This window comes from Marmota monax, unplaced genomic scaffold (genome assembly GCF_021218885.2).
Source record: "Marmota monax isolate L192 unplaced genomic scaffold, Marmota_monax_Labrador192_F-V1.1 WCK01_AAM20220418_F8-fsc00098, whole genome shotgun sequence".
Lineage (NCBI taxonomy): Eukaryota > Metazoa > Chordata > Mammalia > Rodentia > Sciuridae > Marmota > Marmota monax.
This window is the reverse complement of record NW_026694639.1, coordinates 4,675,970-4,699,366: the sequence shown is the minus strand read 5'-3', so window position 1 is coordinate 4,699,366 and position 23,397 is coordinate 4,675,970. Positions and strand designations below refer to the sequence as shown.

General features: G+C 36.9%; 1 protein-coding gene across 13 annotated transcripts in view; it reads left to right on the top strand.

Annotated features, from left to right (window-relative positions):
• The window catches only part of Cacnb2 (calcium voltage-gated channel auxiliary subunit beta 2), a 372,470-nt gene that overhangs the window by 312,659 nt on the left and 36,414 nt on the right, over nt 1-23,397 (top strand). For all 13 annotated transcript variants that reach the window (XM_046423016.2, XM_046423018.2, XM_046423015.2 and 10 more), the window contains 3 exons: nt 17,119-17,241; nt 18,818-18,954; nt 22,502-22,578. In XM_046423016.2, coding sequence (XP_046278972.1) covers nt 17,119-17,241; nt 18,818-18,954; nt 22,502-22,578 — 337 coding nt within the window. The remainder of the gene's footprint in view (nt 1-17,118; nt 17,242-18,817; nt 18,955-22,501; nt 22,579-23,397) is intronic.

Sequence of the window (23,397 nt, the reverse complement as noted above, 5' to 3'; positions counted from 1 at the left end):
GTCAGGATTATCAACATTTCAATTTTTGTTCTGCAAGGCAGTTCTAGAAAAGTCGAAGTCACTTAAGGGGGGAAATTTTTGTTTATTGTTCAGAATGTTTATCTATCAGACCTGTGAACCCAGCAGGAGTAGTAATTCAGTCCCTATCAAATGATTGCTTCTGTTCAGGGGGCACATTTCCTGGAAGGCGTAGGCCAATGACTTCCAAGGGTCTGAAACAGAATGCTACAAATTGTGCCTCAGTATTGAAGGGGAATGATATAGGCTTACGTAAATTTAAGGCTAATAAACCTTATATTATTAATTTTTTTAGCTGTGAGCAGAGAGATGAGTAGTTCACAAAATTTATGGTAATAAAGGAGCCAGATACAAAATAAAGGCAGAGATGCCGGGCTGTTCCTACTTTCAGTTAGCCATCAGGTTTCTTCAGGTCTAGGTAGAGTTGTGGTTATTAGCAAAGGCAGCTTCTCTAACTCCTTGTTTGATCCAGGAACATCGATATCTGTTCTGGAGTTCATAGTGGGCCCACTCATTAAACAGAGCCATTTATTGGGAAAAATGGTCATCAAGGTTGTTTCTTATTCAAAAGCACTACAGATCACTGAGGTTTACAGGCACAGAAGACCTAGCTTGACACCTAAATTTAATAGAGAGCAGGATATACAAAATGAAAGAACTGAGTTGTAGATCATTCCTTCGTTAGTATTTCCTCCAACTGCTATTCTGCATTGGAGGGGAGAAAGTTCTAGAAGTCTTTGACTACTTGGGTATATGTAAGATTATGGCTAATATTCAGTATTTCTTTTAAAAAGTAGAAAAACTTGGTTTTGTATGTCATATATATTTTTGGGTGTATATGCATAGATAGATTCTGTGATATATAAACGTATTTGATGTGATATCTTTTATATCCTGAAACCATTTCCCTGATTTCTTGTTTTTCTGCTAAGAATGAGCATAAAGGACCATAGACTCCATGATACTATCTCTTGACAGATCTGTGCTGAGAAATTACTGCAGGAGTATCTGCAGTGCTTCATAAAAATTCCAGAAGCACAACTTTATGGGAACCATAAAAGATTTAGGAAAACTTCTGGGACCCCCTCTAGAAGGGCCTGACATTATCTCAAAAAGTGTTGACACATTGTTCAACTGTCTTCTGAGACAGCGCGTGAAGTGCCCAAGGAAGACAGCTCATTACTCTTCAAAGTCAGGCAATGTTTTTAGTTTAAAAAGTTTATCTCCCAGGTTGATCATAGGCCTCATCAATTGAACTTGGCGATGAACGACTCTGGGCTATTTCAGAGAGTGAAGTTGTTCTCCAAGGAAAATTAACTAAATGTTCAGGGCATTCAAAATATTATGTCTTTGGTTCTGGTGATGTTTGAAAAAAAATGAATTTTAAATAATTTTCAAACAGTAAAGCAACCCTGGAATATATCTGCATTTTTCCAAGAATATTTTTTTGAAAAGACCAACATTGACTTTGATAAGTTTGTATATACTTGATTTTTTAAATTACTCAAATAATTTAAAGATCATGAATTTTTTTTTTACATTAAAGGGGTGGATTCTCCCCCCCTCTTTTTGGTTGCCAAGCTGGTTACTAAAAGGCTGGTTCTCCTTGCCCTTCCAGAATAAGGCAATCCAGTGCCATCCTCTGCAGTGTGTCTTTGTAAAACCACGCACAAGTGCAAGAATGACGCAGCTGTCAGTTGAGTATGTTTCTCTCCTGCTAGAGTACCAGCCTCACAGAACAAACTCCATCTCTGCATTGCCAAGAATGTGTCCTGCATGGAAGACATACTTAATAAACATTTGATGAAGAGGAAATGATTTTTGAACTCATTGTACCAAGCATAACTAGTTCAACCATAGAAAGCAGAATCGGGAACTGTTATGTTTCCAGCCTATCAGTTTGGCTAGAGCTTAGGAGCTGTGTTTAGGGCAAAGAGAACATAGGTAAATTTATCCCCTGCTGAGGAGCATCAGAATCAGTCAACTTTTCTGGGAGGGGGGTAATTTGGTAATACATATTAAAATCTCACACCTTGTGATCCCAAGAATTTATCTAAGGAAATAAGGATAAAAAGTTTTAGACCTTTTTTTTTCTTTTTTTTTTTTTTTTTTTGGTACCTGGGATTGAACTCAGAGGCACTTAACCACTAAGCCACATCCCCAGCCTTTTATAAAATATTGTATTTAGAGACGGGGTCTTGCTCATTTTCTTAGGGCCTCACTAAGTTGCTGAGGCTGGCTTTGAACTTACAGTCCTCCTGCCTCAGCTTTCCCAACCCCTGGGATTACAGGAGTGTCCCTCAGTGCCCGGCTTTTTTGACCTTTTGAAAAGAAAAAATAAATAAATAAATAAAGGTAATCACAGAATAGACCTCTATCAGGAAGCCCCTTGAAGTCTTTTTGGCCTCACCTGCCTCTGGGGACACCCATCTCTATGGCGATTGCCCTAACCAGGGTCCACAGGTCCTCCCTCTTCACCATGAGGGGGTTGACACAGGACCCCACTCATGGCACTTGAATACACAGAAGCACAGGGGAGTCGCGGCCAACAGGCAAAGCTTTAACCAGCGAATTGGGCTGATAAATGACATCCTCCCCTAACAGACTGTCTTGAGGCATGGTTTACATGGCTCCTCAGAGGCTAGTCCAGAAGGATAAGCAATCAATCATACCCAGCTCAGCCAACTCACATTGTCTTTCTTGCCCCCTTCTCTTGCCCCTACTTCCGTTCCTGCAGTTGCATACCTACGTAAACTCTTACCCTCTGTTTCTGCTTCCTGGGGAATCCCTGGGAACTGAGAAATTGTCTAATTGGTTAAAGAAGCTGTGTTATCTCTGCAAAGAGATACAGATCAGTGCAGCCTTTAAAAATGATGTATGCCCAGCAGATGGAGAGGCTGAGGCAGGAGGATCGAAAGTTCAAAGTCAGCCTCAGAAATTTAAGGAGACCCTGTCTCAAAATAAAATGAGGCCAGGGATATTGCTCAGTGGTTAAGCGCCCCTGAGTTAACCTTTGGTACCAAAAAAAAGGGGGGGATGGGAAGGCAGTGACTTTTTAAATGAGATAATTGTTACAAAATTCTATATTTCATATGATCCCGTGTTTGTTATTTTAAAAGCAGGTATATAATTTCAGAAATCTTAGCTAGAAAATGAAAGCACAGATGTTATTTTCTTTCTCTGATTTCCTGCATTTCCTAAATTTTCTACTTTTATTAATTTTTTAAGGGAAAATTCAGTTTGGTATATTTTCTATAAGAATTTCAACTGTAAAATATAAAAGATTATAATGTAAAAGCTGTAACCAAGAAACAATAAATTAAAATTTTTTGAAGAATTGCCATAAATATAAATTGGTAAAATTTTATAAGAGTTTATGAAGTATAAACGTTACAGTATTTTCATTGGCTATTATGGCATATAATAGGGATTTGGGAAAAATTGGAAAATACGTAGAAATAAATGAAAGTAACGTGTTACCAAAGAGGCTGTGATCTCTCTTAATGACAGTATAGTGGCTCTGAGAGAGCATGTGCTCTTGTAGTTAAAAACAAAACAACAAAAAAAGAACCCCTAGGTTTGAATTCTGGATTCTTATTCACTAGACACATGATCATGGGCAACCCAATGTTTCTTCTTAGTAATTGGAAGTAATGCCATACAATTTAGGTATTTTATGGGGACTAAATATGTTTAAGTGCAGTGATTCTATATGTAGCAAGTAATCTAAGATAATTATTAATTACCACATTTTAATAATGTCAGCAAAAAAGTGTGTACCAAGCTAACTCATACCATTGTAAGTGCTGCAAATATGTTCAAAGTTGAAGTTGATACTCCTCAGATTTGTCTCCAATAACTAATTGTTTTCTTTGAAACCTTGATTCATAGAAGTCTATAAGGAATTTGGAAATACCCCCTAACTTGATCACAGATGACTTGGGGGATATTTGCAACATCTTTTACCTTTTAAAATCATTACAAGTTGCCACCAGAATTCATTTGTATGTGTTTAAATGATAAGTTAGCATCTAAAAATATGACCTAGTCATTGTTGAGCATCTATCCTTATTAGACAACTGTTCCTCTATTCACCTGATTCCTGAATTTCTCTGGTGTCTGCTCCTGTAGACCTTGTTCTGCCCTCTCAAGGAGAGTGTCAATCAGTCACCAAGCCTTGCTGCAATGTGTCTCAGGACACTGAAGTAAGGGTAGTTGCAGAGACTTTAAAGAATTTCTAAAGTGAGCAACGAGACAGGGTCTCATGATCTGAACTTCCCACCCAAAACTGTCTGTACTAATTTTATTTATATATGACAGCAGAATGCATTACAATTCTTATTATACATAGAGAGCACAATTTTTCATATCTCTGGTTGTATACAAAGTATATTTACACTAATTCGTGTCTTTATGCCTTTACTTTGGATAATAATAATAATCACATTCCACCATCATTAATAACCCATACCCCCTCTACCCCTCTGCCCTATCTAGAGTTCATCTATTCCTCCCTCTCCCTATCCCACTATGAATCAGCCTCCTTATATCCAAGAAAACATTTGGCATTTGGTTCTTTGGGACTGGCTAACTTCACTTAACATTATCTTCTCTAACTCCATCCATTTACCTGCAAATGCCATGATTTTATTCTGTTTTATCACCGAGTAATATTCCATTGTGTATATATGCCACATTTTTTTTATCCATTCATCTATTGAACAACATCTAGGTTGGTTCCACAGTTTAGCTATTGTGAATTGTACTGCTATAAACATTGATGTGGCTGTGTCCCTCTAGTATGCAGTTTTTAAGTTCTTTGGGTATAGACTGAGGAGAGGGATAGCTAAGTCAAAGGGTGGTTCCATTTCCAAATTTCCAAGAAATCTCCATACTGCTTTCCATATTGGCTACACCAATTTGCAGTCCCACCAGCAGTGTATGAATGTACCTTTTTCCCCACATCCTTGCCAACACTTATTGTTGTTTGTATGCATAACAGCTGCCATTCTGACTGGAATGAGATCAAATCTTAGAGTGGTTTTGATTTGCATTTCTCTAATTGCTAGTGATGATGAACATTTTTTCATATATTTGTTGATTGATTGTATATCATCTTCTGAGAAGTGTCTGTTCAGGTCCTTGGCCCATTTATTGACTGGGTTATTTGTTTTTTTGGTGCTTAGCTTTTTGAGTTCTTTATATTCCCTAGAGATTAATGCTTTATCGGCTGTGGGAGGAGTGAAGATTTGCTCCCAAGATGTAGGCCCTCTGTTCACCTCACAGATTGTTTCCTTTGCTGAGAAGAAACTTTTTAGTTTGAGTCCATCCCATTTATTAATTCTTGATTTTAATTTTTGCACCACAGGAGTCTTATTAAGGAAGTTGGGGCCTAATCCCACATGATGGAGATTAAGGCCTACTTTTTCTTCTATTAGACGCAGGGTCTCTGGTTTTATTCCTAAGTCCTTGATCCATTTTGAGTTGAGTTTTGTACATGGTGAGAGATAGGGGTTTAATTTCATTTTGTTGCATATGGATTTCCAGTTTTCCCAGCACCGTTTGTTGAAGAAGCTATCTTTTCTCCAATGCATGTTCTTGGCACCTTTGTCTAATATAAGATAATTGTAGTTTTGTGGGTTAGTCTCTGTGTCCTCTATTCTGTACCAATGGTCTACCAGTCTGTTTTGGTGCCAATACCATGGTGTTTTTGTTACTATTGCTCTGTAGTATAGTTTAAGGTCTGGTATAGTGATGCCACCTGCTTCACTCTTCCTGGAACAAGACAGGGATGCCCTCTTCCACCGCTTTTATTTAACATAGTTCTTGAAACACTGGCCAGAGCAATTAAACAGACAAAAGAAAAAGGTATACACATAGGAAAAGAACTCAAATTGGCACTATTTGCTGATGATATGATTCTATACCTAGAAGACCCTAAAAGTTCCACCAGACAACTTCTAGAACTAGTAAATGAATTCAGCAAAGTAGCAGGATATAAAATCAACACCTGTAAATCAAAGGCATTTCTGCATATCAGTGGCAAATCCTCAGAAAGGGAAACGAGAAAAACTCTACTTTATTTTCAACTCCGAAAGAGGTGAAGAGGTGATCTGTATAATGAAAATTACAGAACCCTAAAGAAAGAAATCAAAGAAGACCTTAGAAGATGGAAAGATCTACCTTGCTCTTGGATAAACAAAATTAATATTATCAAAATGACCATACTTCCAAAAGCACAGATTTAATGCAATTCCGATCAAAATTCTAATGACATTCCTCATACAAATCGAAAAGGCAATCATGAAATTCATCTGGAAAAATAAGAGACTAATTTTATTTCCTGCAAAAAAAAAAAAAAAAATTGGTTTTGGTCATGGAGATACTGTGCTTAGTATTTTTGGTTTAAGAAAAACAAGACACTCAGTGCAAAATAAACAATAAAACGAATGTACCCAAACCTGAATGCCTTTGAATCACTGGAAGTCTGTGAACTTGACTACGTCCGCAGCTGTTGAAGCGGAGGAGCAAGTGAAGATTACTGAATTAACACAAATATAATGTGTCTGCCTGTGTTTGTCAGCATGTACTTTGTAAAGGCTTTCCTTGCATTTGTTTAAGAATGCTTCTTTGAAAATTCTTTGCAGTGTGTAATTTTCTAAATAAGGACAGAATAGACATTTTATAACCGTTTAAATGTTAAGCAGTAGTTTAAAAGAGATACCATTATTGGTTTCTCTTAATTCTCTCACTCCCATTTTTGTGACAGAATATAAATGGAAAGAAACCAAGGTGGCAAAGGCAAAACTCAGTGCTTGAGGGTCTGAATGAGTGCCAGGCCAGGGGACTTCAAAGAGTGGTGCCACCTGAGCCTAAGAAACAGCCTCCTGTTTTTACTTTTTTCATGTTTTTTGGTACTTTGCAAAACATAAAAACAATAGTAGGGAAAACCACCTAAGAAACAGGACAGCTGACAAAGTATAATAGAAAAGCAAAGAGAAAGATTATTAATGAAAAGCTGTTTTTTTTTTTTTTTTTAAAGAATTGGAGGCAGCAACTACAGAAAAGGTGCAGCCAGCCAGCCGACATCAGAGAACTCAGCCACACACAGGAATCCAAGCTTAGCTTAAGTGTTTTGTCTTAAAGTGGTACAGGCATGAACTCCCCCAACAGGGTCTCAAGGATCATAAGAAAGGAAGTCCTGCACTGTCCTGTCCTTTCAGTGTTAGATGTTAGTAGATGCTAAGTCGACGTGTGTTGAAAGAAGGAGCAGATTTTTATTGACATGACATTTGCCTAATTTTTTCCAAAAAGATCACAGAGGAACTTAAGATAAAGAAATAATCTTTGGTTATTAACAAATTTGATATAAAAAATACAGATGAAAGATCTTTTTTTCGCTAGAAATATAAAGCATCATATTAATTCGTTTAAGGCAAATCAATCATTTTTTTTAAACAGGGTGTGCTGTGGTTTTACAACAAGCAGTCTAAAGCCACTACCAGTTGAGCCTTTGTATACCTCAGCTGAGGAGCTCAGACCTAAAAATGATTAATTCTGATAGGCAGAAGGAAAGAGTTGGGCTACATTTCTTTATGTCTGTCATTATTCAAGTTCGCCTCATCATATATATTGTTTTTGTGACTGTAAGCACTGCCTTGATTTCTGCATTCATCAATATTGCCTTTATTTTTGCTTTCAAATGCATTTTTTAGAGTTACTACAGTTTTGAAGAATTATTAGTCATTCTGTTGAAAAAAACTTGGCAAGATTTTTATCTTCTTTTAAATCATCTATTGAAAAAGATGTAGGATATTTTTATGTTTATAATTTTATAGAATATTTATATTTTTTGCTTCATATACAACTTTGACTTCCAAGTTTCATGCTTTTAGAGTGATCAGATTTCAAACATTTAGATATTTAGTTCTTTTTAAAGTTCTAATGAATGTAGCTACTTTAAATTTAATACGTATATGTCCACTTGCATTCACATATCTGAATGTTAATTCTGAGACAAAATCCTGAGCAGACCAACCTGATTTTTATGGTGATTTTTGCCATTTGTCCCAGAGCTTTGCACAGAGTAGTTACTGAATTGGTGCCTAACACTCAGTTCTTCTAACAGAAAGGAATCAATTCCTTAATTGATTCCTATAGCAGTTACTAATGCACATCTAGCACTATAGGAAATACTTGGAGGCTGGGATAAAAAGCAAATAGGAGTATAAATAACTCACTTGAAAGGGGTTAATAACCTACTTCAGAAATCAATCGAGGGAAATAGATAAAATGCCCTCAAACACAGAAAGAATATATTTGTAGAAAATTCAAAGTGAAATAGGAAAAGGTGGTTTTCCAGCCATGTTATCTTAGTGAGAGATTATGCTTTTAACTCCATTACCTGTGTGATGATGTTCATTGTATTCTAGCACGACATGACTATCTTACTATAAATCCATGACCTTGCCTCTTCCCCGGGGGCCTCTGCTGCTGCCAGGCTAGCCAACCGTAATTCACCAGTCCATTTAATCTTCCACATTCTTACAAGTCTGTATTGTCTCACCTCCTGTCTCCTCCCGTGCCTAATATCTTCTTCCCTGACTTCAATTCCACCTTCCTGTTTTGCAGAGACACTAAAAACAATTAGAAGATGATGGCCTACCAGTCACTCAGTGATGACCATCTGTGCTTGTATGCTCTGCCTCCCCCTAAGACCTGGTCCTTGACCTGTGCACTGGGTCCTACTGCTTCCTCCTGTCCCAGCAGGACCACTGCTTTGACAATTCTGTCCTCTCTTTCATGTATCATGTTTCCCTTCTCTACTGGATCATCCTCATCAGCATAAAAATAAGCTGTTTTATGTTTTTCCTACTGTAAAAGAAAAAAAAAATGTTACAACACTTCCCCTGCCATTTACTACTCCAGATCTTTCTCCTCCTATACCCACTGAGTTCAGTTCTCCTCCTTCTCTTTTCACTCCAGGAAAAGGAGGTCTTTCATTCCCTGCTAGCTGCCGACTTGGCTTTCCTCTGAATCAACAGTCACTTCTGGTTTGTCAAGTTGATGTGGCAGTTCTAGGCCTTCATCTTTTCGACCTTTTAGTAGTATTTGACCCAGCTGATTGCTTTCTGCTATTTGGAACACTGTCTTTCCTAATCTACACAGTCATTCTCCTTACAGCTGAGCCTTCTGAGCCTCTCTTGCTAGCTGCAGGGCTCCTATGTGTGCTTGTTTCCTTGGAGATCTCAAGCAGACTCGTGACTTTAAATGTCATCACTATGCCTAAGACTTAGAACCTTCTGTCTGTACCCCAGATTTTTCTCCCAAACTTTCACTTTGAGGACTCTTCCACACTATACATAGATGTTGTATATAATCTCTTTTTGGTTCAAAACAAAGCTTCTGATGTTTGCCTCATCATCATCTAGAACCTTCCACCTCCCTTGATGGGTAATCCTTCAGATTGCTCAGACCCAAAACATGTGACAACATCTTTGACACACACACTCACATCAAGTCTGAGAAAATCCTGTTGATTCTATCTTCAAACTGTATCTATAGCCCCACCATTTTTCACTACTCCGTTGCCTCTGCCTTGAGTGACCATCATTTCTACACCTGGATTACTGTGGTAGCCTCTATACCTGCAATCTGTTTCCACTCCTGCCCATCAGGTCCCTCTTCAACTTCATAGTCCCCTTAGTCCTGTCAACATGTCAGCCCAAATCACTTCTCTGCTGGAAAGCCTCTAGCTACTTCTCATCTCACTTGGAAAAAAATGCCAGACGTCTTGTCTGTGACCTGAGAGCTCTTACTGTCATCTTTTACTCCCATCCCTGGCTCTCTCCGCTTCAGCCATTCAGAAGCAAACTCAGCTGTCCTGCTCCAACTGTACACATTCCGCAGTGGCTGTCCCTTCTGCCTGGAGTTCAGATGCTTGCATTTCCTCACCTTTGCACTTTTCTTCAAATATCCTTGATGCATTCTGCCTGGACTTCTCATTTAAAATTACACTTCCTTTCTCACCTTGCACCCTAAATTTCCGTACTGTGTTTCTCTTCATCATTTTTTCAACAACACTTATGGCCTTCTAACATGTTATATGCTGCATTTGCTTGTCATGCCTATTTTTTTATGATCAGCCTCTCCCCTGTAGAATATAAGCTCTAGAGGGCAGGGAATCTATTGCTATCAATCATTCACTAGTTTATTTCAAACTTGGCCCAAACAGTGTCCCATGTATAAGTAATGAGTGACTTGCTGCGTGAATGAATGAATTGATGGATGGATTCACAGGAGAATGCAAAGGAGGTTTTCCCTACCTCTCCATTTCATGTTGCCTGTCCACTCTTCTCCATGGTTACTCTCTATTCACATCACTTTAGTTTACTTTCTTTGTTATTAGAAATTATATCACTTACAGTATCTCTTCTACAGGTTGCGTGAGGGCAGGGAGTTGAGACAGTTACAGCATATACAATAAATATTAGTTAAAGGAATTCTGGAGAAGACATTTGGATTTCTCAAATCAGTTAGCAGCATGTATAATTTTTTATCTTATGATAGTTTTGTGATTATCTGCTTATTCAGTCTGACTCAGTGTTATCAGGTTACAAAAGTAATTGTTACATTCTTTTTATCCCTATGATTTAATGTTCTGCCATCAGAAGAATTATAAAACTGCCTTTGATCATTTGTAATCAATAAAGCAAAGATTTTTGAAAGTTCAATGACTGGCAGGACTCCAGGTAAGATTTTTCACAACACATTCTAGAAATTTTTGCCTATCTACCTGGGATAAAATAAAATTGAAATATTTCCTATATTACAAGGATTTTTTTTTCCTGTATTGTGGATTGAATCCGGGAGCATTCAACTCTTAGCTACATCTTTAACCCTTTTTTAATTTTATTTTTGAGACAAGAGTTCTTCTCTACAACTTTTCAGTACCATTTTGCAACTTGTGATAATCAAAAATCCTGGTCAAATACCATGAGACAAGCCTGTAATTCCAGCAATTTGGAAGGCTATAGCAAGAGTATTACAATTTCTAGGCCAGACTTGGCAATTTAGAAAGACACTGTCTCAGTTATGTGATAGATTTAGATTGTGCTGCAATTAGCAGTTCAAAAGGATATGACTGTTTTAGGGAAAAATACAATAGAGTAAAATTTTAGAAGTATAGAGTAAAATTTATAAGAAGTTATGATATACCACAATAAAATAAGTGTTAAAATCTTAGATTTTTTTAAAACCTCTTTTCTATTGTTTAATAGTATTGGGGTAATATTTTTAAAATGTATCTCAAAAAGATTGCAAGTTGGGAGTAGTTAATATTTAAGACAAATCATATATATATATATATATATATATATATATATATATATAATTTTATATTGTTTCTTTTATATTGTTTAATAAAGAAAATGAGAATGCATGCTTTGCTATAAGAAATTAAGAAATCAACACATGGGACACTTTTGTTTTTTAAATACTGGGGATTGAAACCAGGGTCACTTAATCACTGAGCCACATCCCTAGCCAGTTTAATATTTTATTTAAAGACAGAGTCTCACTAAGTTGCTTAGCGCATTGCTAACTTATTGAGACTGGCTTTGAACTCATAATTCTTCAGCCTCAGCCTCCTGAGCCACTGGGATGACAGGTGTGCGCCACTGGGCCTGGCCTGTAAATCATCTATTCATCATGATCAGAAATTTATTTTTAAGTGAATTTCACTTAGGTTTTTTTTTCATTTTTTTTTTAAATACTGTACTTGATCCCAGGGGTTCTTTACCACTAACCTGCATCCTCTGTCTTTGTTATTTTTTATTTTGAGACAGGGTGTAGCTAAGTTACTGAGGGTCTTCCCAAGTTGCTGAGGCTGGCCTAGAATTTGTAATCCTCCTGCCTAAGCCTCTGAGAAACTGGGATTACAGATGTTGCACCATCATGCCTGGCTTCACTTTGATTTTTTAATGGTAGATATTCTGCTACTTGCACATTTTTTAGTAAACTTAAACATTATGTAGTATTCATTCAAATTATTAGTTTCACTACTTGTTGAGTTATTGTTTAGAAAGAAAGCTAGAAATAGAACCATGAATTTGTGCTAATCTGTTTATTTTACTTCACGATTAGAGATATTTTTAAAGTTAATTGTATTCTCTTTATAATGATAGCTTTTTAAACAGACAAAGTCTTAGTGGTTCTAGAAGGTTGTGAGCAAATAAAACTGCTCCTGTTATAATACATCTTTGACAGGCTTCCATAGGCCAGGCCTCTGAAGAGCTAACAGAGCTTCCTTTGGATGTGAGAAAAAACAAGTCCTGGATGCACACAGCTGTCCACAGATACCCTCATGGACATGCCAGACGGGCCCTCTCACATACACATCTGTTAATGACTGGTCCGGCATCTGTAGAAAAAATGGAGCATATGGCAGTATGATTAAGGCCTGAAGGTAGGGGTTACAAAGCCTGAGTCAGCAGAAGCATCTAGAACTTGGAAAGTTGGATAGATGTTTCTGAATACATGTTTCTGGATCATCCTTTCAGGTCTTCAGACCAAATGTTATTAGAATTGGAGTCCAGGTGGGAAGGAAGGTGGTGAAGCCAGGCATTCTAGGTCTTCAGAGCATTTTTAAGGTGACTAAATTGTTCTGTTTATGACTAAGTATGATCATCTATCAGAAGAAGCCCACCCTAAAAGTCATACATCAAGTAGAACTATGTGAGCTTCTACAGTTGAGCCACCCAGATGGACGCTAACGAATCCTGATACTGCAGTGTATTGAGCCAGTATATCCAACACTGTTACAGGAGAGAATGAATGACTACTGCATATGACTGCATATTGCTATGTAGCGAATGCCCACCTGACAAAGAGAAGGTACCCAAAGCAGGGAAAGAAATCAGTTGTATTTTACCATGGTATGAGCAAGGAGAAGCAAAAACTAGTATAATAGTCCACCTTGACCTCAGGTGCCTGTTCCTCCACAGCCACAAAACAAGTTATAAGGAATCTAAGTCGAAGGAGACAGCAAAAGTAGACTCAAGTTGTGATACTGATGTGAGAATAAAGTCCTTTTGCTACTAAAGGAGTTAAATGAAAGTGGTATTAGTGACCACATTTGTTACAGGATTGGTGGGTTCTTGTGTTCTGAATCATTAGAATCAGATAAAGGTACAATTTCAACTGGAACAGGACTCTTTTAAAATTTTTTTTTATATTTTTTATTTTTTATTCTAATTTGTTATACATGACAGCAGAATTCATTATAATTCATATTATACATATAGAGCACATTTTTATTATCTCTGGTTGTGTATAAAGTATATTCACACCATTTGTGTCTTCATATATGTACTTAGGGTAATAATGTACATCTCATTCCATCATTGTTTTTACCCCCATGGCCTCTTCCCTTCCCCTCCCACCCCTCTGCCCTATCTAGAGTTCATCTATTCCTCCCATGCTCCCCCTCCCTACCCCACCATGAGTCAGCCTCCTTGTATCAGAGAAAACATTCGGCATTTGTTTTGGGGATTGGCTAACTTCACTTAGCATTATATTCTCCAACTCCATCCATTTACCTGCAAATGCCATGATTTTATTCTTTTTTATTGCTGAGTAATATTCCATTGTGTGTGTATGTGTGTGTGTGTGTGTGTGTGTGTGTATATATATATATATATATATATATATATATATATATCCCACATTTTCTTTTTTTATTATTGCTGAAAGCATTACAATGATCTTTTTTTATTACAATGATCTTGACATATCATATATCATACATTTGATTCAAATGGGGTATGAATTCTTATTTTTCCCATGTGTACAGATTGCAGTCTATACCACATTTTCTTAACCCATTCATCTACTAAAGGGCATCTAGGTTGGTTCCACAGTTTAGCTATTGTGAATTGTGCTGCTATAAACATTGATGTGGCTGGTGTCCCTATAGTAATGCTGTTTTTAAGTCCTTTGGGTATAAACCGAGGAGTGGGATAGCTGGGTCAAAAGGTGGTTCCATTCCCAGCTTTCCAAGGAATCTCCATACTGCTTTCCATATTGGCTGCACCAATTTACAGTCCCACCAGTAGTGTATGAGTGTGCCTTTTCTCCCACATCCTCACCAACACTTATTGTTGTGTTCTTAATAGCTGCCATTCTGACTGGAGTGAGATGATATCTTAGAGTAGTTTTGATTTGCATTTCTCTGATTGCTAAAGATGATGAGCATTTTTTTATATATTTATTGATTGATTGCATATCCTCTTCTGAGAAGTGTCTGTCCAGTTCCTTGGCCCATTTATTGATTGGGCTTTCTTTATTCCTCCTTTCCTTTCCTTTCTACTTTCCTTTTTCTTTTCCTTTTTCCTTTCCTTCCTTTGTTTTTGAGGAACAAGACTCTTACTGGTACTTCTTTCATCTTTCTTGTGCAGGAGACACAGCATTGACGAGAGTATCAAACTGACCTCCAACAAAGAAGGGAGCTAGTTTTTATTCCCATGGATGGGACACAGGGATAGACTAGAATCTAGGAATTTTAACTGGCTTTGAGCACATCTCCAAGGTGTTTTCTTTGTGGACACTGTGCACACACATTAACCTTGAAGGAGCGCAGTCAGTTTGGAGCCAAATGTTACATCTCTCCCAGTAGAATCTTCTTTGCCTTGGGCTAAGAATGTCCTGCAGCTGTCAGGACAACACATATGTGGGGTGGGGGAAGGAAATAAATCATGTGAGCAACAGGTTAAGAGACTGGGAATTTGCTATTTTGGTGACTCCTCCACCATTGTCCTTTGTCATGAGAGTCCCAGTGAGGATTTCCTGGCTTTACTGATGCACCTGACTTTTGAGGCTGATACGATGGTTTTAGAGTGAGCAAGTGAGAGGTTAGTAAAACTCATAAATACTCATAATAGCTAACAAGCCATTAGTTGTTGTAGTGGGGTTGGGGGGCTGACTGTCTCATTCCCTCCTCAAGAGTGTTTCTTTTTATACCTCTGCCTCATTCCTTTCTTCTTTCTTTCCTCTTCCTCCAGCCATCCAGACAAACCTGGAAGACCCTGGAATAGAGGGTGGGGGGAGGGACAGTTTTATCACAGGTTTCACTTTGGGTCGTGGGGTCTGCAGGGGCTTTGCTTCCCTCAAGGTCTAGAACACCTCATGGGTCCTTTTGTGACCTGCAGTTGTCAATCTATTACCACAATCCCCTCTGTTCTGTGTACCTAGGAGGCCTCTGTTGGGCCAAGGTTTCTTGACTTCTTTCTGTTCTTGCCTTTCAGGACATTGCTTTCCTTTTTAGGGATAGGGGGTGTGAGTGGGGAGAGAGAGAATATAAATGGCTACTGACCTCAAAATGATTATGCCACAAAAATCAGTTAGATCCACTAATTTCTATGAGGTACTAATTATTTCAGTCTAAAGATAGTGATGGTACTAAGGAAGTGATTTATGCTGGGCCTTAGTAGAGGAGGAATAAACGTGGGGAAACATTTACTTATAGATAAAAATGAAATATATTATGATTATTGTTCTGGGAATAAAATTTACATATTTAGGAAAATTCCAAGAAAAAATGGAAGTAACATCATGCTATCAAGGATTTTCAGCGGGCTGGAGTTGTGGCTCAGTGGTAGACCACTTGCCTGGCATGTGTGAGGCCCTGGGTTCAATCCTTAGCACCATATATAAATAAATAAATAAAATAAAAGATCCATTTACAACTAAAAAAAATTTAAAAATATTTTCAGTGGTAGAACTATGGGTGATACTTATTTTTACAAATTAAAAAAATATACACACATATATAGGCATGTATTTTAAATTTTCACTTAAGGAGTAGTAGCCCTTGTATCATTAAAATCCGTAATGGATACCAAAAATTGGCTTGTCAGATATTTCAATTCACTTTTTGTCTACTGTGCCTATATCCAGAGTGTGGTCCTCTATTCCTACTGTGCAAACTATGAGTGGACCTGAGTAGGACTCTTAGCTTAGTCCCCAACACAGACAGTAACAGCACAGATTAACTGTGGATTTTTCGGAAATAAAGCCAGATCTCCACTTTGACTCTCCCTTGTCCTTCCTGGCAGGTCCAGATGGGCACTGGTTGAGTAGGGCAAAACTGTTCAGAAGACATCCACTTGTCCATAATGTGAAATACAGATACCAGTTAGAACAATACCCTTTTTTCATCCTTTCAGAGCTTGCTTACTTTGTTCATCTTGAGGATAAGCATTTGCCCTCTATCATCAGTACTTGCTTATCTGAGAATTCTCAGGACATCAAATAATGAAGGATGACTTAATGTTATCTTTAGTGGCAGAGTGAACTCAAGGGGGAAAAGAGAATAAAAGGTCACCACTTTCAAAATTCCCTGGTAGCATGAATAATACTGTTAAAGTTGTTACATATATTCGCTAATCCTTTTTTTTGTCAAAATATTATGTCTTTAGAAATCATGTCTTTACTGATTAATTATATTAGATGTTTTAAAGTAGGGGTAGGGAGGCAAACTCTGTCTTTTCCAGTTCCCAAACTAAAAACTAGGCATTTGTATTCCTGTTTGTGATTCCTGATGTCCAATTACTACAAGCTGTTATTCTGTAAACACTCATTTCAGATCATCTTTACCTTTAATACTTGCAGTGCTTTCAAAGAGAACAATGGCCTTTTTCTAGTTCAGAAATGGATGGTATATAGCTGAGAACTATTTCATGTATTGGGGATACAAACAAGTTGTAATGTGATAAAAAACAAATGGGGAAGAAAATGATTGCAACAGTTTCTCTAAGAAAAAGAGAGAGAGAGAGAGAGAGAGAGAGAGAGAGAGAGAGAGAGAGAATGAGAATGAATTGTTTTTAATATTCATTTTTTTAGTTTTCGGTGGACACAACATCTTTATTTTATGTGGTGCCAAAGATCGAACCCAGTGCCCCGAGCATGCCAGGCAAGCGCGCTATGGCTTGAGCCACATCCCCAGCCCTGCAACAGTTTTTAATTGTGTCTTTTATTTGATGGGGAAGATTGGAGGGGACCGATTGTTTCTTTCCTAATTTTTTTTTTCCTTTTCTTCCTTAGACAAAACCCGTTGCATTTGCAGTTCGGACAAACGTCAGCTATAGTGCAGCCCATGAAGATGATGTTCCAGTGCCAGGCATGGCCATTTCGTTTGAAGCAAAAGATTTTCTGCATGTTAAGGAGGTAAAGGAAATAATTTTAATTTCTATCAGTTTAATTTTTCACCTTGAAACATCATTTTTCATTTCTTATTATTGTGAAATAGCCTGAGTATATAGCTGCAGTTGTATAACATACACTGAATCAGTGACCCTCAAGTTTTTCTGATATAAATGTACATTTTTAAAGTGGAAAGGAATCTTGGGCTTCTGGCAATAACTTCAGGGCTCCCTTGGGCTCTGTTACAGTAAATGATCCTTTTTTATGCTTAACCTTTACTTTTTCTTTTAAGGTTTAACCTTGACTACGTGTAGTTTTTCCTGATGTCTCTTAGTTTAGCCATCTGGGGAAGGTTTAATAATTTCCAGAATTCATGACTCCTCTTCTCTGCTCACAATATCTAAACTCAGACTACCGGTGCCCTTTTTCCTCCTTGAGTGCTAAATTTCTGCAGTAAAAGGGAAAATGGTAGAAGTTGCAGCCAGTGAGGCAAGAAAGAGATATTAGGAAAATTATTTTCCTCTATGCCATATGTCTCTACCTGTCAGTTAATAACAATATAATGTGCAAATTGGAACAATTCATCCTTATGTTTAAATTTTGTTTGGTCTCAACATGTATGAAATGCCTGCTATGTGGGACATTATATTAAGTGACAGAAAGTCCCCCTATATAATATTCTGTGTGTGCACATGATATTTTTCTTGGATCTGGAGGGATTTACAATTGGAGCACTTTACATATGTCATAGTGTAACACTTTACATATGTAAATTTAACTTATCAATGTACTAAACATTATAAAGAGGTAATAACTGCCAATTAAAAATAATTTCAGTAACATAAAAGAGATATAAAATATTGGTTATATAAAAAAGACAGTGGTAGTATGCCTAAAACCTCACTGTAACAAGAAATTAGAGTAACACAATGTCTCCTCTTGATGGATAGTGCTCAGAAGAGAATCTCTTTCTACCATGGAAAGAAAAAGAAAACAATGAATATTCTTTTTTTAAGTGTTCCAGAATAGACTTACTCAGTTGAGGAAAATGAAATCAAATTACACAGACTAAAGATAAATATTCTACCTATAGGAGATAAAGTATCAGCATCAACATAAAGAAAAATCATGTGTGAATTCTGTTAGCAAAATTTACCTTTGTGCAGTTTTACAAACACAAAATATTTCAGATAGATTCCTGTATTTATCTCTCACTCTTAATTCTTCTAGTTAATCTGATTATTTAAGGGAAAAATCTCTCACTCTTCCTAGTTCCTGATGGTCTTTTACTAGGAAGAGCTATTAATCTCTGAACCTAGAGAGCCTGTCCTACTCATGGTGATAACAGCAACTGTGACAGAATTCTACCCCATCGTAAAGGTAGCACTGGGCAAAAGAAGAAAGCATAAAGCCTTTAATGGACTGCTGAACACACCAAACGCATTAAACCCATGAACCTAAGGGTTTCTTGAGTTATGATATTTGAGGCATAGTTCATTGTAATTGTCACATTCTCTCTCCATTGAAAATGGTTAATGTGGAAGAAAAAGGATTCTAAGATTTGAACTTCTGATTTTAACATTTCTGATTTTGTGTTTAGAAATTTAATAATGACTGGTGGATAGGGCGACTGGTTAAAGAAGGCTGTGAAATCGGATTCATTCCAAGCCCAGTTAAACTAGAAAACATGAGGCTACAGCATGAGCAGAGAGCCAAGCAAGGGAAATTCTACTCCAGGTATGAGAAAAATGTCAAGAGTTTGTGCAAAAGTTCAGAGTATAACATCATATATATACTGTTTGTTTTCTACAGTCTTCATTATGTATTTGAAAGTAGCCTGGTGATATGGTCTATTGATAGCATAAATACTGTATTTTAAAAACTTCATCCCATTTGGAAGAGAACTAAAGTTAAATATGATAATTAATGAAAATAGCTAAGGTCATACAGTATTAAATTCTAGCTTCAGTGCAGAGGAAATCTGAAGTCCTAATCATTCGCTGAAAATACTCTGGCACAGAGCAGCCGTGGTGACTAATCCGAGTGTCTTTAGCTGCCTGGCATGGCAGGGAGATGTTTTAGAGATGACAGTCTCAGACATGATTGGCAAATAGCAGTTCTTGTCATCTGTTAGTTTCATTTTCACCTAAGAAACCCAATTTTCAGTTCTATCCACTGTTAAATATTTAAAGAGATACTAAGTATGAAACAAGTTAAAATTACCTTTGCAGATAGCAATTATGTAGAATTATGTAATCGGCTGGGGCTGAATAATCCTTCCTAGCAGGCTTGAGGTTATTTACCCTTCACTGGACGACTCATTAGGGGGCTGCTCAGACAGGTGGTGAATTTTAAACTGAAACCTATGCAGACAAGTCCAAGGACATGACAAGCTTCTCCCCACATGAAGGATGGGCTACAGGCAAGACTTTAGTTCAATCTGGACAGCTTGGTTTCTGTTTTTCTCTGCTTTATATCTTGTTTGTTCATATGATGATGCAAATTCCTTTGTTAATGATAATATATTTTTTTATTTTTTTAGAGAGAGAGAGAATTTTTTAATATTTATTTTTTAGTTTTCGGCGGACACAACATCTTTGTATGTGGTGCTGAGGATCGAACCCGGGCCGCACACATGCCAGGCGAGCGCGCTACCGCTTGAGCCACATCCCCAGCCCAATGATAATATTTTAAATGTCAGCAAGGATTTTTTTTCCCCAAGTATCAACAAATGAAATGGAATGTGTCAGTTTGGAATAGCTATCCTCATTAAGTAGTATTTACAACTGTCAAGTTCATAGCATCTTATAACTAATTCCAGGGTTAACTTTTCAGATAGAAGTATACTCTTTCCTTTAGTTGTCAGGATTCAGCCCCATCTCTAAACACAAACTTGACTAAGTGGGTAAAAACACTTCCTGCCTTTGTAGGTTTTTTCATTTGTCTCCTAACATTAAAAAAAAAAAAATTAAGACAGAGTCTTACTTACTTACAAAATTCCAGTAAATTATAAAATCGGACAAATTTGGTTTACAAATTTGGCATTTTTTATACAAGTAAAAGTTAAGGACCAGCTGGGTGCTGTGGCACATACCTATAATCCAGTGGTTTAGGAGACTAAGGCGGGAGGATCATGAGTTCAAAGCCAACCTCAGCAAAAGCTAGGTGCTGAGCAACTCAGTGAGACCCTGTCTCTAAATAAAATACAATATAGGGCTGGGGATGTGGCTCAGCGGTTGAGTGCCCCTGAGTTCAATTCCCTGTACCCTTCCCCACCCACCCCCCAAAAAGTTAAGGGCAAATCTGCATCCTAGACATTTTAACTGAGGATTATCTGTCAAAATTCTACAGAGCTAAAATAATATTTTGACTATTAAACTGCAAAAAGAATGTAAAATAAACCCACGCTTAAACTGAAATTAGACTTAGTATTTCAGAAAAAAAAAAACAATAAACTTATGGAAAAAATGTTTTGGTTCTGGTAATAGGTGTCCTTACATAACTGCCAGAAACTGCCTCTATAAATACCACTTCTTACTAATTTTACATACTGTCTGGTTACTTATTAAATATATAGGAGTATCTCTTAAAAACCTTAAAATAGATGTAGAGCCCTCCTTGTAGTTGTTTAATAGGTTTTTGATGTCATGTTTATTTTATATATGAAAATGCTAGAATAACAGCAATAATTCAGTTTTTACTACTATTTACTGTTGCTTAGATTTCATATTAATATTCACTGAGTGAATATTGCCCTTTGATGCATAGACACTGTGACGAATTCTTTCAACTAGATTCTTGCTCATGCATAATAAACATTAAGCAATGGGATCATTTTGACCAAATTCTGTGTCCTCTTTATTTTCTATTAGTTGATCAAGACAATACAATAATCTTGACATATCATACATTTGATTAAAATGGGGTATGAATTCTCATTTTTCCACGTGTACAGAATGCAGGATCACATTGGTTATACAGTCACGTACATAATACAGCAATACTAGTGTCTGTCGTATCCTGCTGCTCTCCCTATCTCCCCCTCCCCTCCCCTCCCTTTTAAGGTATTCCTTGTCAGGCTGAAGTTGTGGCTCAGCTGTAGAGCGCTTGCCTCGAACATATGAGGCATTGGGTTCAATCCTTAGCACCACATTAAAAAATACATAAATAAAATAAAGGTACTGTGTCCATCTACAACTAAAAATATTTAAAGAAAAAGATGCTGCTTGCCATCTTCATTTGTGAAGCTGAGTAACTTTATTATTTCCATTCTTGTACACTGATGAAAACCATAAATGCTTTTTTATTTGGTACTAGGGATTGAACTCAGGGGCACTCAACCACTGAGCCACGTCCCCAGCCCTATTTTGTATTTTATTTAGAGACAAGGTCTCACTGAGTTGCTCAGCACCTTGCTTTTGCTGATGCTGACTTTGAACTTGTGATCCTCCTGCCTCAACTCCCGAGCCACTGGGATTACAGGCGTGAGCCACCACGCAGCCAATGCTATTGTTTTAATATTAGCTCCAAAGGTTCTAAGACGCAGAAATGTATCTTCTATCAAATTTTAAAATTTGGTGGTTTTTCAAGTATATGCTCTTCAGATCTTCCTAAATTAACCCAGTTTAATTCTCCATGTTAGCTATGCTTATGAAATGTTCTGGGTACTAACTGCTGATTAAACCATAAAGTACTCTGTTTCACATTTCTTCATGTGAAAGGTTAGAAGCTTTAAAATTGCTTTGTTTTACTTTTATAGGTTGCCCATGAAGGCTTGAGTACTTTGAATCTTAGTATAGTAAAAATAATGAAGCTAAGACAAAGGAGCTGGAACTAAACAAGAAGAAAACATTCAACTTGGGTGTTAGTGTTAATATTCTTTGTATTCACTAACTCAGAAGGCCTCCAAATTTAAAAAAAAAAAAAAAAAAGGCAGAGGAAATCTCTGCTGTTTAGTCACTTCTGATCTGGGTAGAGAACCTGAAGCCTGCAGAAATTATCCTAGTTTGCTTCTGTTCTCTCAGGGCTTTTTAAAATTAAACATCGGATTTGAAAATGTGAACAGAGACCATCACATAATCGTTTCAAGTACTCCAGAATCTCCACCAGGAAATTACTGTTCGCATTCTTGTTAAAAAAAAAAAAAAAGAAAGAAAAAAAGAAAAGAAAATACATTTTAAAGTTCAATAAAAATACAATCAAGTAGCATGTCTATTAAGTAGTATGGATGTTTTAGAATCTGAAATAAGTGTCAGATTTAATATGAGTTTTTGCTTTACTTCAGTAAATCAGGAGGAAATTCTTCATCCAGTTTGGGTGACATTGTTCCTAGTTCCAGAAAATCTACACCTCCATCATCTGGTAAGTAGGTGATAAGTGCTGAACAGTATATACTGCATTTCATGCTTCCCCCAGTCTGATCTAGTTTCATGAATTCACATACACTGAATCACTCTGTCAATCCTACAAATGCTAAGATATATCAGAAATCAAAACTAACTAAATAAAAAACTAACTTGTGGAGTTAGGAAGAGTTCGGAGAACTTTTTCTGGCTTTGGGTGAAAAAAAAAAAGTGTCGTCAATTTACTGACTTACTGTAGATGACCATAGCAATAAAGAAGTGAATGCCCACCAACTATCACAGTATAGTGTGAGTTGTAGGCTTCATAATTAAATAAAAAGAGAACACGGCATTCAAACTTTAGAATAGAGTAAGGAATGGACAATCAAGTGAAGATGGAGTGATCAGTTTCTCAGAAGAAACACTAGACAGGCTCTGTGGAAGACTTAGACAATGCACAGAAATATCAACAAAAACTCTTGTGGGCAGAGTGACACTACTTATTTTATCCAAAGCAATGGATTTATTCTTATGAGTGCTAAACAAAATAAAGGACAGCATTTAAAGCTGAATATTTCAAGTAAACAAAAATAATCTTTAGTCTAAGAATGTATTTCATGGGAAATACTTAACACTGAAAATTTATGGATCCTACTTAAACTAAAAAATTGTTTTTATCTGGAAATCAAATTTAAGTGTATTTGTTTTATATGGCAACTCTAGCATTTTGAGTAGAGCTTAGATTTCTATATAAATAGAATACTCCTGTCTTAGCATGAAAGCTCATAATCAGTGCCTCGGTTTTCTATATGACATAACTGGGGGTCAGTAGGATTGT